Source organism: Oncorhynchus masou, chromosome 27 (assembly GCF_036934945.1).
Source record: "Oncorhynchus masou masou isolate Uvic2021 chromosome 27, UVic_Omas_1.1, whole genome shotgun sequence".
NCBI classification, from domain to species: Eukaryota; Metazoa; Chordata; class Actinopteri; order Salmoniformes; family Salmonidae; genus Oncorhynchus; species Oncorhynchus masou.
In genome coordinates, this window is record NC_088238.1 from 58,208,871 (window position 1) to 58,221,315 (window position 12,445).

Consider the following 12,445-nt stretch of genomic DNA (forward strand, 5'->3'; position numbering starts at 1 on the left):
TCTCCCTTTCTCTCCCTCCCTCCCTCCCTTCCTCATCTCTCTCATCTCTCTCATCTCTTTCTCTCTCTCTCCCCATCTCTCTCTCTCTCTCTCTCTCTCTCTCTCTCCCTCTCCCCCATCTCTCTCCCCTCCCCTATTTCTCCCCCTCCCTTCCCTTCCTCTCTCTCCTCTCTCTCCCTCATCTCTCTCTTTCTCTCTCTCCTCCTTTCTCCCTCCCTCTCTCTCTCTCTCTCTCCCTCCCCATCTCTCTTTCTCCCCCATCTTCTCTCCCCTTTCTCCCCCTCCCTCCCTCATCTCTCTCTCTCTCTCTCTCTTTTCTCCCCTATCTCTTTCTCTCTTTCTCCCCCTCCCTCCCTCATCTCTCTCTCTCTCTTTCTCCCCCATCTCTCTCTCTTTCTCCCCCTCCCTCCCACATCTCTCTCTCTCTCTCTTTCTCCCCCCTCCCTCTCTCTCTTCTCCCCTCCCCCCATCTCTCTCTCTCTGTCTCTCTCTCTCTCTCTCTTTCTCCCCCATCTCTCTAGCTCTCTCCGTGTCAACATAGGTAACTGGTCCCTCTCCACCTCTGCTCAAAGCATCGCTGCTGTAACATTACAGCCGTACGCGACCTTTCTTGAGTGGCAAGGTCACAGCGGAGTTTCATAATGATGCGTCACTAGCCTCGTTCACTTAACTCTCTGCTGCCATATGGTGACCTTCCTGCAGTGAAAGCTTCCGTGTGATGTGGATGGAGTGCTATTCTATTCCTACATAATGTGTGTGTGCATGTGTGCGTGCGTGTGTGTGTGTGTGTGTGTGTGCGCGCCTCGGTGGCTTTGGTTAGCGCCCAGAGGTGCCCAGAGGCATAGAAGTGCACAGAGGCAGGTGACAGACACAGTCACAAAGTCCCGGGAGCTAATCGTCTCTAATCGCCGAGCTCCACTTCAGTGCTGTTGAGTTGAAACAATGACATCTGGCTGTACTGGGAGTATAGAGGAGGCCACAAGGTTGGAACAATTGACAACAGATAGCTAAAGAGGCTTTAGTGTAATACAAGTGGTTTGGAATCAAAACAAACTGCGAATATAACAAAGACAGCTAGTGTATTTGAGAGGAGCGCTTGCAAGTAAGCATTTCCCTGAACTCTGTACACTACAATTAACTTTGATTTGATTTAGGACGAAATCATTTACAAAACGATCACGCTGTACAGAACCAGTGAGAAGCCAGTGTTATGAAATTACCGTCATACAATAGGGCGATAACTTCAGCCCACATAATGAAATGAATATCTTAATGAAATGAATGTCACAGACCCAGTAAAATACAGGTATTTACACTGTGAGAACAAAATGCATGTTATTAATGAGATATAGTCACAGTCGGCGCATGATTAAAATAAAAAGATAATAAGATGTTGAACAAAAGGACAATTGGCAGTTATGTTGTGGGGGGAGAAAAAAAAATCAGAATAAAATGTTGAGATGAATTTTTTATGGAGAACCTGGGTGACAATCGTCTACAATGCATAAACATTTTTAGACTGAAATACATTATTCAATAAGGAGAGCGGATGACTTAAGACGCAGAGTTTATTTTTACATTTTACTACAATAAAAAAAAGAACCCTTTGATGAGGTCTATGAATAAAATAACGACAGGAAAAGAAGTTGGAGGCGTTTTGTTTTTTTTTTTTTGGGGGGGGGCTTTTTTGAATGGGTTCAAACCCCATTTGGGAAAAGCATATGCCCTGGCACTCAAACGATATAACAGATCTTTGAATAAGAATTGATCTGTATTCGTATATATATATATTTCTTGAAATCAAGTCGTTTCTGAAGGAAATACTACGTAATTAAATATACTGTACATATCGAATACTATGGGTTAACAGTGTCCCCCATTTCCTAATATGCATAAAATATAGAGACAGTATTTTATACATAAATACAGTCAAAGAACAGGACATACAATGTGCACTGTATTATACAACTGTACAATATAAAAATGTAGGATGTAGTTTGTAGTATGTAGTATGTAGCATGTAGTATGTAGTATGTGGCATGTAGTATGTAGTATGTAGTATGTAGCATGTAGTATGTGGCATGTAGCGTGTAGTATGTAGTATGTAGCATGTAGTATGTCGCATGTAGTATGTAGTATGTAGTGTGTAGCATGTAGTGTGTAGCGTGTAGCATGTAGTATGTAGCATGTAGTGTGTAGCGTGTAGCATGTAGTATGTAGCATGTAGCATGTAGTATGTAGTATGTAGCATGTAGCGTGTAGCATGTAGTATGTAGCATGTAGTATGTAGCATGTAGTATGTAGTGTGTAGCGTGTAGCATGTAGTATGTAGTATGTAGCATATAGTATGTAGTATGTAGCATGTAGTATGTAGTATGTCACCAGGAAATAAATGTTTTAATGCAATAACAGAATAGATATAGTACTATAATTAATTTGGTATAGCATAGGTAACAATGTAGAAATGTATCTGGACGGGCTTGAGAACTGTTATAAATGACTGTGTTAGTGTGTTGTTCGGCCTGGAGTTTCCCATGATATGTCCATCAATAGCACTTGGACCGGTTTTCCACTCCAAACTCTAATTTCCCTCCTGGATAACCGGTCCAAGTGTCCCTCTTGAAGAGAATGACAACTTGTTTATTCACGTTTTTTTTTTAAAGTTTCTCTCTTTGACTCTCTTTCACTCTCGCTCAGTCTTTCTGTCTTTTTCAGTCGTACTGTCTCCACAGTCTTTCTGTCTCCACAGTCTTTCTGTCTCGCTCAGTCTTTCTGTCTCCACAGTCTTTCTGTCTCGCTCAGTCTTTCTGTCTCTGCAGTATTTCTGTCTCCGCAGTATTTCTGTCTCCACAGTCTTTCTGTCTCCACAGTATTTCTGTCTCCGCAGTCTTTCTGTCTCCACAGTCTTTCTGTCTCCACAGTCTTTCTGTCTCGCTCAGTCTTTCTGTCTACACAGTCTTTCTGTCTCCACAGTCTTTCTGTCTCGCTCAGTCTTTCTGTCTCGCTCAGTCTTTCTGTCTCCGCAGTCTTTCTGTCTCCGCAGTCTTTCTGTCTACACAGTCTTTCTGTCTCCACAGTCTTTCTGTCTCGCTCAGTCTTTCTGTCTCGCTCAGTCTTTCTGTCTCGCTCAGTCTTTCTGTCTCCGCAGTATTTCTGTCTCCACAGTCTTTCTGTCTCCGCAGTATTTCTGTCTCCGCAGTCTTTCTGTCTCGCTCAGTCTTTCTGTCTCCGCAGTCTTTCTGTCTCCGCAGTCTTTCTGTCTACACAGTCTTTCTGTCTCCACAGTCTTTCTGTCTCCGCAGTATTTCTGTCTCCACAGTCTTTCTGTCTCCGCAGTATTTCTGTCTCCGCAGTCTTTCTGTCTCCACAGTCTTTCTGTCTCCACAGTCTTTCTGTCTCGCTCAGTCTTTCTGTCTTTTTCAGTCGTACTGTCTCCACAGTCTTTCTGTCTCCACAGTCTTTCTGTCTCCACAGTCTTTCTGTCTACACAGTCTTTCTGTCTACACAGTCTTTCTGTCTACACAGTCTTTCTGTCTCCACAGTCTTTCTGTCTACACAGTCTTTCTGTCTCCGCAGTATTTCTGTCTCCGCAGTATTTCTGTCTCCGCAGTCTTTCTGTCTCCACAGTCTTTCTGTCTCCACAGTCTTTCTGTCTCGCTCAGTCTTTCTGTCTCCGCAGTCTTTCTGTCTACACAGTCTTTCTGTCTCCACAGTCTTTCTGTCTCCGCAGTCTTTCTGTCTACACAGTCTTTCTGTCTACACAGTCTTTCTGTCTCCACAGTATTTCTGTCTCCGCAGTCTTTCTGTCTCGCTCAGTCTTTCTCTCTCCACAGTCTTTCTGTCTCCACAGTCCTTCTGTCTCGCTCAGTATTTCTGTCTCCGCAGTCTTTCTGTCTCGCTCAGTATTTCTGTCTCCGCAGTCTTTCTGTCTCGCTCAGTATTTCTGTCTCCACAGTCCTTCTGTCTCGCTCAGTATTTCTGTCTCCGCAGTCTTTCTGTCTCCACAGTATTTCTGTCTCGCTCAATATTTCTGTCTCCGCAGTCTTTCTGTCTCCACAGTCTTTCTGTCTCCGCAGTCTTTCTGTCTCGCTCAGTATTTCTGTCACCGCAGTCTTTCTGTCTCTGCAGTATTTCTGTCTCGCTCAGTCTTTCTGTCTCCATGTCGCTCTGTTTTTCATTCTAATCATCTTCCATTCCCTTTCTTTCTTGCACTCTCTTTTTCTCAGCCTCACTTTACATTTTCATCTTTTTCTTTTCTCTGGGCTTCTCTATCTCTCCATCAGCTCTTCTCCTGCTTGGCGCTACGGCCAGTCTTATTCAGCACAGAGTTAAGTTCGTTGAGGAGGTTGGGGGGCATTAGACCCCCCTCTCCCATCAGAAGGGGCCTCCTGTTTGGGTTGTTGACGCCACTCTGAGGGGCTTGGGGCTCTGGGTGTGGAGAGGGACATCGTTGGGGCTGGATCACCCCCGCTGAAACATTTCTCTGACTAGTCCCGGGGGACACGAGTCGGTCCTTCTGCTTCAAGCAATTAGCCACTATGGCTGTTTTGTGCTGGAGACTGCCACAATATTCGCTACTCCTTGTTTTCTCATCTTCACTGGGAGGTGTGCTGATGTTCAGGGACAGCTTTCTGGATGAGGGCTACGAAAGGGAGAGGTAGAGAAAGGGTTCATTTCTTGAATATACCTTCGGAAAGTTTTCAGACCCCTTGATTTTATTTAGGTTACAGCCTTATTATAACATGTATATTATATTGTTTACCCTCATCAATCTACACATACCCCATAATGACAAAGAATAAAACTGTGTTTTAGAAATTGTTGCAAAAAAAATGTAATACAACTGAAATATCACATTGACATACTGTAAGTATTCAAACCCTTTACTCAGTACTTTGTTGAAACAGCTTTGGCAGTGATTACAGCCTTGAGTCTTCTTGGGTATGACGCTACAAGCTTGGCACACCTGCATTTGGGGAGTTTCTCCCATTCTTCTCACATATCCGCTCAAACTCTGTCAGGTTGGATGGGGAGTATTGCTGCACAGCTATTTTCAGGTCTCTCCAGAGATGTTAGATCGGGTTCAAGTCCGGGCTCTGGCTGGGCCACTCAAGGCCATTCAGAGACTTGTCCAGAAGCCACTGCTGCGTTGTCTTGGCTGTGTGCTTCGGTTGTCCTGTTGGAAGGTGAACATTTGCCCCAGTCTGAGGTCCTGAGCACTCTGGAGCAGATTTTAATCAAGGATCTCTCCGTACTTTGCTCCATTCATCTTTGCCTCCATCCTAATTAGTCTCCCAGCCCCTGCCGCTGAAAAACATCCCCACAGCATGATGATGCCACCACCATGCTTCACTGTAGGGATGGTTCAGGGTTCCTCCAGACATGACGCTTGGCATTCAAGCCAAAGAGGTCAATCTTGGTTTCATCAAACCAGAGAATCTTGTTCCTCGTGGTCTGAGAGTCTTTAGGTACCTTTAGGTACTCCAAGCGGGCTGTCATGTGTCTTTTACTGAAGAGTGGCTTCTTTCTGGACACTCCACCATAAAGGCCTGATTGGTGGAGTGCAGGGATGGTCTTCCTTCTGGAAGCTTCTCTCATCTCAACAGAGGAACTCTAGAGCTCTGTCAGAGTGACCATCGGGTTAACGGTCACCTCCCTGAACAAGGCCCTTCTCCCCTGATTTCTCAGTTTAGCCGGGAGGCCAGCTCCAGGAAGAGTCTTGGAGGTTCCAAACTTCTTCCATTTAAGAATGATGGAGGCCACTGTGTTCTTGGGGATGATCAATGGAAACAGGATGCACCTGAGCTTAATTTCAAGTCTCATAACAAAGGGTCTGAATACTTATGTAAATAAGCTATTTCTGTTTTTTATTTCAAATAAATGTGCAAAAAGTATCCAAAAACCTGTTTTGTATAATCCATTTTAGAATAAGGCTGTAACGTAACAAAATGTGGAAAAAGTCAAGGGGTCTGAATAATTTCAGAAGGCACTGTAAATAAAGTAATCTACTGTCTCATGATATGATAAGCTCTTATCTGTAAGAGTTCAGCTTACACAACTATTATTAGAGCTAAAGGATGGGTGATCAACAACCAAGTCAAGTGTATTGGCTTGATTCACTTCCTGACTAAATTATGCGTACGACTGAATTCATGGTGGAGAGATGATATGGAGACTTACGTTTTTGCTGGTTTTGTGTTCTGTGTTCTGTGTTCTGTTCTGTGTGTTCTGTGTTCTGTTCTGTGGACTCTGCTGGGCTGCTGACATGCTTTTATGAACTGCAGGTTTGCTGTGAGCTCTGCTCTTTGACCAGAGGTCTCCTCCATGCTGATGACACAGACACTCAGTAGTCAATACACTGTTCTACGTCTATAGTGATACACTTCTTATACGTAATTTCTGCAACCATTTTTGAAACTATGACATTATTCTGACAATACAAATTCATGGACATTCTTTGTTCAGTAGGAGTCCACTTGGAGACGTTGGAGAAAGCGCAACAGTTTATGATTTAAAAAAAAAATCCTAACAATTTAACAATTGTCCATGATCTTCAATACCTATTGAGAATGTTGGCTTTATAAACATATCAGGTAGTGTTGCTGCCGTTGTCTCTCTGGAACTTTCTCTGAGTATGTTTTTAAAGGCAGCGATACTGAGCCACCAGTTACGGTTGAGAGAGTTGAGAGTCGCAGGGTGATGACCTGGTGTTCCTGACAAAAATCCTGACCGCGCTTGTCCACTTCCTGGTCACAGGTTGACCTGAGATCCCCTTGAACTCTTTTCATCTCCTCATTTAATTTGTGCTGGAAAGTGTGCATGGACCTTTTGTATCTCTCCACCACTCCCCAAAACAAAAAGAAACTAGACTTCCTTTTGCCAGTTGCTATGGAAACACTTTCCAAAAGCCAAATGCCTGCTAAAAGGTAAGAGGAAAGAAAGTGAGAATAAGTATTCCATCTCTCTCTCTCTCTCTCTCTCTCTCTCTCTCTCTCTCTCTCTCTCTCTCTCTCTCTCTCTCTTGCTGTCTCTCTCTGTCTGTCTCTCTCTCTCTCTCTCTCTCTCCCTCTCTCGCTGTCTCTCTCTCGCTGTCTCGCTCCCTCCCTTTCTCTCTCTCTCTCTCTCTCTCTCTCCCTCCCTCTCTCTCTGTCTCTCTCTGTCTCTCTTTCTCTCTCTCTCTCGCTGTCTCTCCCTCCCTCTCTCTCTCTCTCTGTCGCTCTCTCTCGCTGTCTCTCTCTCGCACTCTCTCTCTCTCTCTCTCTCGCTGTCTCTCTGTCTCTCTCTCGCTGTCTCTCTCTCTCTCTCTCTGTCTCTCTCTCTCGCTGTCTCTCTCTCTCTCTCTCTCGCTATATCTCTCTCTCACTCTCTCTCTCTCTCTCTCTCTCTCTCTCTCTCTCTCTCTCTCTCACTGTCTCTCTCTGTCTCTCTCTGTCTCTCTCTCTCTCTCTCCCTCTCTCGCTGTCTCTCTCACTGTCTCTCTCTCTCTTGCTGTCTCTCTCTCGCTGTCTCTCTCCCTCCCTTTCTCTCTCTCTCTCTGTCTCTCTCTCGCTGTCTCTCTCGCTGTCTCTCTCTCGCTTTCTCTCTCTCTCGCTGTCTCTCTCTCTCTCTCTCTCGCTGTCTCTCTCTCTCTCTCCCTCCCTCTCTCTATCTCTCTCTCTGTCTCTCTTTCTCTCTCTCTGTCTCTCTCTCACTGTCTCACTCTCTCTCTCTTTTTCTTGCTGTCTCTCTCTCTCACTCTCTCTCTCTCTCTCTCGCTGTCTCTCTTGCTGTCTCTCTCTGTCTCTCTCTGTCTCTCTCTCTCTCTCTCTCTCTCTGTCTCTCTCTGTCTCTCTCTCTCTCTCTCTCTCGCTGTCTCTCTCTCTCGCTGTCTCTCTCTCCCTCCCTCTCTCTCTCCCTCTCTCTCTCGCTGTCTCTCTCTTGCTGTCTCTCTCCCTCCCTTTCTCTCTCTCGCTCTGTCTATCTCTCGCTGTCTCTCTCGCTGTCTCTCTCTCGCTCTCTCTCTCGCTGTCTCTCTCTCTCGCTGTCTCTCTCTCTCTCGCTGTCTCTCTCGCTCTCTCTCTGTCTCTCTCTGTCTCTCTCTCTCTCTCTCCCTCTCTCTCTCTCTCTCGCTGTCTCTCTCCCTTCCTCTCTCTCTCTCTCTGTCTCTCTCTCGCTGTCTCTCTCTCGCTCTCTCTCTCTCGCTGTCTCTCTCTCTCTCTCTCTCGCTCTCTCTCTCTGCTGTCTCTCTACCTCCCTCTCTCTCTCTCATTCTCTGTCTCTCTCTCACTGTCGCTCTCGCTGTCTCTCTCTCGCTCTCTCTCTCGCTCTCACTCTCTGTCTCTCTCTCTCTCTCTAGCTGTCTCTCTCTCGCTGTCTCTCTCTCTCTCCCTCCCTCTCTCTCTCTCTCCCTCTCTCTCTCTCTCTCGCCGTCTCTCTCTCTCTCTCTCTCGCTCTCTCTCTCTCGCTGTCTCTCTCCCTCCCTCTCTCTCTCTCATTCTCTGTCTCTCTCTCGCTGTCGCTCTTGCTGTCTCTCTCTCGCTCTCTCTCTCTCGCTCTCACTCTCTGTCTCTCTCTCTCTCTCTCTCGCTGTCTCTCTCTCTCTCCCTCCCTCTCTCTCTCGCTGTCTCTCTCTCTCGCTGTCTCTCTCTCGCTGTCTCTCTCCCTCCCTTTCTCTCTCTCTCTCTGTCTCTCTCTCGCTGTCTCTCTCGCTGTCTCTCTCTCGCTTTCTCTCTCTCTCGCTGTCTCTCTCTCTCTCGCTGTCTCTCTCTCTCTCTCTCTCTCGCTGTCTCTATCTCTCTCTCCCTCCCTCTCTCTATCTCTCTCTCTGTCTCTCTTTCTCTCTCTCTGTCTCTCTCTCACTGTCTCACTCTCTCTCTCTTTTTCTTGCTGTCTCTCTCTCTCGCTCTCTCTCTCTCGCTGTCTCTCTCTCTCTCTCGCTGTCTCTCTCTCTCTCTCCCTCCCTCTCTCTATCTCTCTCTCCGTCTCTCTTTCTCTCTCTCTGTCTCTCTCTCACTGTCTCACTCTCTCTCTCTTTTTCTTGCTGTCTCTCTCTCTCGCTCTCTCTCTCTCGCTGTCTCTCTTGCTGTCTCTCTCTGTCTCTCTCTGTCTCTCTCTCTCTCTCTCCCTCTTTCTCTCTCTCTCGCTGTCTCTCTCTCTCTCTCGCTCTCTCTCTCTCGCTGTCTCTCTCCCTCCCTCTCTCTCTCTCATTCTCTGTCTCTCTCTCACTGTCGCTCTTGCTGTCTCTCTCTCGCTCTCTCTCGCTCTCACTCTCTGTCTCTCTCTCTCTCTCTCGCTGTCTCTCTCTCTCGCTGTCTCTCTCTCTCTCCCTCCCTCTCTCCCTCTCTCTCTCGCTGTCTCTCTCTTGCTGTCTCTCTCCCTCCCTTTCTCTCTCTCGCTCTGTCTATCTCTCGCTGTCTCTCTCGCTGTCTCTCTCTCGCTCTCTCTCTCGCTGTCTCTCTCTCTCGCTGTCTCTCTCTCTCTCGCTGTCTCTCTCGCTCTCTCGCTGTCTCTCTCTCTCTCTCTCTCCTTCACGCTCTCTCTCTCTGTCTCTCTTGCTGTCTCTCTCTGTCTCTCTCTCTCTCTCTCCCTCTCTCTCTCTCTCTCTCTCGCTGTCTCTCTCCCTTCCCCTCTCTCTCTCTCTCTCTGTCTCTCTCTCGCTGTCTCTCTCTCGCTCTCTCTCTCTCGCTGTCTCTCTCTCTCTCTCTCGCTCTCTCTCTCGCTGTCTCTCTACCTCCCTCTCTCTCTCTCATTCTCTGTCTCTCTAACACTGTCGCTCTCGCTCTCGCTGTCTCTCTCTCGCTCTCTCTCTCGCTCTCACTCTCTCTCGCTGTCTCTCTCTCGCTGTCTCTCTCTCTCCCTCCCTCTCTCTCTCTCTCCCTCTCTCTCTCTCGCCGTCTCTCTCTCTCTCTCGCTCTCTCTCTCTCGCTGTCTCTCTCCCTCCCTCTCTCTCTCTCATTCTCTGTCTCTCTCTCACTGTCGCTCTTGCTGTCTGTCTCTCGCTCTCTCTCTCTCGCTCTCACTCTCTGTCTCTCTCTCTCTCTCGCTGTCTCTCTCTCTCTCCCTCCCTCTCTCTCTCCCTCTCTCTCTCGCTGTCTCTCTCTCGCTGTCTCTCTCCCTCCCTTTCTCTCTCTCTCTCTGTCTCTCTCTCGCTGTCTCTCTCGCTGTCTCTCTCTCTCACTCTCTCTCTCTGTCTCTCTGTCTCTCTCTCTCTCTCGCTGTCTCTCTCTCACTGTCTCTCTCTCTCTCTCCCTCCCCCTCTCTCTCCCTCTCTCTCTCGCTGTCTCTCTCTCGCTGTCTCTCTCCCTCCCTTTCTCTCTCTCTCTCTGTCTCTCTCTCGCTGTCTCTCTCGCTGTCTCTCTCTCGTTCTCTCTCTCGCTGTCTCTCAAATTCAAATTCAAGCTGCTTTATTGGCATGAAAAACATTGTGTCAATATTGCCAAAAATTCTAAATGATAGCAAATATAAAATATAAAAGTGTAGTAAATAATAATACAAAATTAAATACAAAAATAATAATAATTACAGTAATAACAATAATAGCAATAACAATTAAGTTACTGCTTACTATGCAGATGTTATTATTCAGTGTCCCTCAGGCTATGGCAGGAAAATACATATTTGGCTGCAAGAGGAGCCATTGCTCCTTCGCCCATGAGTATTCTTAGTTTTTCCTCTGGGTTCAATTTGTAAAAATTTGGAATATGTTTAGTAATTTCTGTGAATAATGAATCTCTTTGTGAGGAATATTTATCACAGTAAAGGAGAAAGTGCATCTCTGTCTCTACCTCCCCTGTTATGCAGTGACCACATACACGCTCCTCTTTGGGTAGCCATGTCTTTTTATGTCTGCCGGTTTCTATTGCCAATCGGTGGTCACTCAGCCTGTACTTGGTAAGGATCTGTCTCTGCTTCGTATCTCTGACAGAGTAGAGATAATCAGCCAATTCATATTCTCTGTATCGTTTCCGGTTCCGGGTTGGAGCGAGCGGTCGCATCTACACTTCGGTCCGCAGGTAGTATAACTTTTCATTACATTTTATTATAGTACAACGGTTTGATTTGTCTAATCTTAGCAATTTCTTCTTAGCTAGCTACATAGCCATCTTTGTATCAAAGATAATTGCGTAATTATCGTATTTCGTCGTCCTAACGTAGTCTACACGGCTTTCTGCCCAGCAGCTAGCTAACGTCCACTAGCACAGCAGCTAGCTAACGTCCACTAGCACTGTAGAAACTATTACACTCAACGACTCGATTAGTGTAGTGTTAGCTAGCTACATAGTTGTCTTTGCTGTCTTCGTATCCAAGGTAATTGTGTAGTTTAGAGTGTGTAGACTTAGAGTGATTATCTTAATTTACCGAGGTTAGCTAGCCAGCTATTTGTCGTCCTTAACGTAGGAGTCACTGCTAGCTAGCTAGCCAACAGTTAGCCAACGTCTTCCGAATTGAACTTCAACAACCCGGTCAACATTCCGCCTCGCTCCACAGGTAGTATCACATTTTCATTTCACTTCATTACAGTACAACGGTTTGATTTGTTTGATCGTAGCTAGCTAGCTACATAGCCGTCTTTGTATCTTAAGACAATTGTGTAGTCTGGAGCGATTTTCTAGGTTAGCTAGCCAGCTATTGTCGTTCTTTTAACGTAACGTTACGTAATCAACACTGCTAGCTAGCCAGCTAGCCCCGAATAGCAGCACTGTAGAAACTATTACACTCGACGGAACGACTTGATTAGTGTAGTGTCAACAACGTAGCCACTGCCAGCTAGCCTACTCCAGCAGTACTGTATCATTTCAATCATTTTAGTCAATAAGATTCTTGCTACGTAAGCTTAACGTTCTGAACATTCGATAAGTGTAGTCCACTTGTCATTCCAATCTCCTTTGCATTAGCGTAGCCTCTTCTGTAGCCTGTCAACTATGTGTCTATCTATCCCTGTTCTCTCCTCTCTGCACAGACCATACAAACGCTCCACACCGCGTGGCCGCGGCCACCCTAATCTGGTGGTCCCAGCGCGCACGACCCACGTGGAGTTCCAGGTCTCCGGTAGCCTCTGGAACTGCCGATCTGCGGCCAACAAGGCAGAGTTCATCTCAGCCTATGCCTCCTCCAGTCCCTCGACTTCTTGGCACTGACGGAAACATGGATCACCACAGACAACACTGCTACTCCTACTGCTCTCTCTTCGTCCACCCACGTGTTCTCGCACACCCCGAGAGCTTCTGGTCAGCGGGGTGGTGGCACCGGGATCCTCATCTCTCCCAAGTGGTCATTCTCTCTTTCTCCCCTTACCCATCTGTCTATCGCCTCCTTTGAATTCCATGCTGTCACAGTTACCAGCCGTTTCAAGCTTAACATCCTTATCATTTATCGCCCTCCAGGTTCCCTCGGAGAGTTCATCAATGAGCTTGATGCCTTGATAAGCTCCTTTCCTGAGGACGGCTCACCTCTCACAGTCCTGGGC

General features: G+C 46.6%; 1 protein-coding gene across 3 annotated transcripts in view; it reads right to left on the reverse strand.

The window, feature by feature from the left end:
- Nucleotides 1-998: 998 nt before the first annotated feature.
- Nucleotides 999-12,445, reverse strand: part of arap2 (ArfGAP with RhoGAP domain, ankyrin repeat and PH domain 2) — a 267,094-nt gene continuing 255,647 nt past the window's right edge. For all 3 annotated transcript variants that reach the window (XM_064940778.1, XM_064940777.1, XM_064940779.1), the window contains exons 32-33: nt 6,181-6,327; nt 999-4,642 (exon numbers count right to left, since the gene is read on the reverse strand). In XM_064940778.1, the coding sequence (XP_064796850.1) occupies nt 4,280-4,642; nt 6,181-6,327 (510 nt within the window). In that variant the 3' untranslated portion in view covers nt 999-4,279. The remainder of the gene's footprint in view (nt 4,643-6,180; nt 6,328-12,445) is intronic.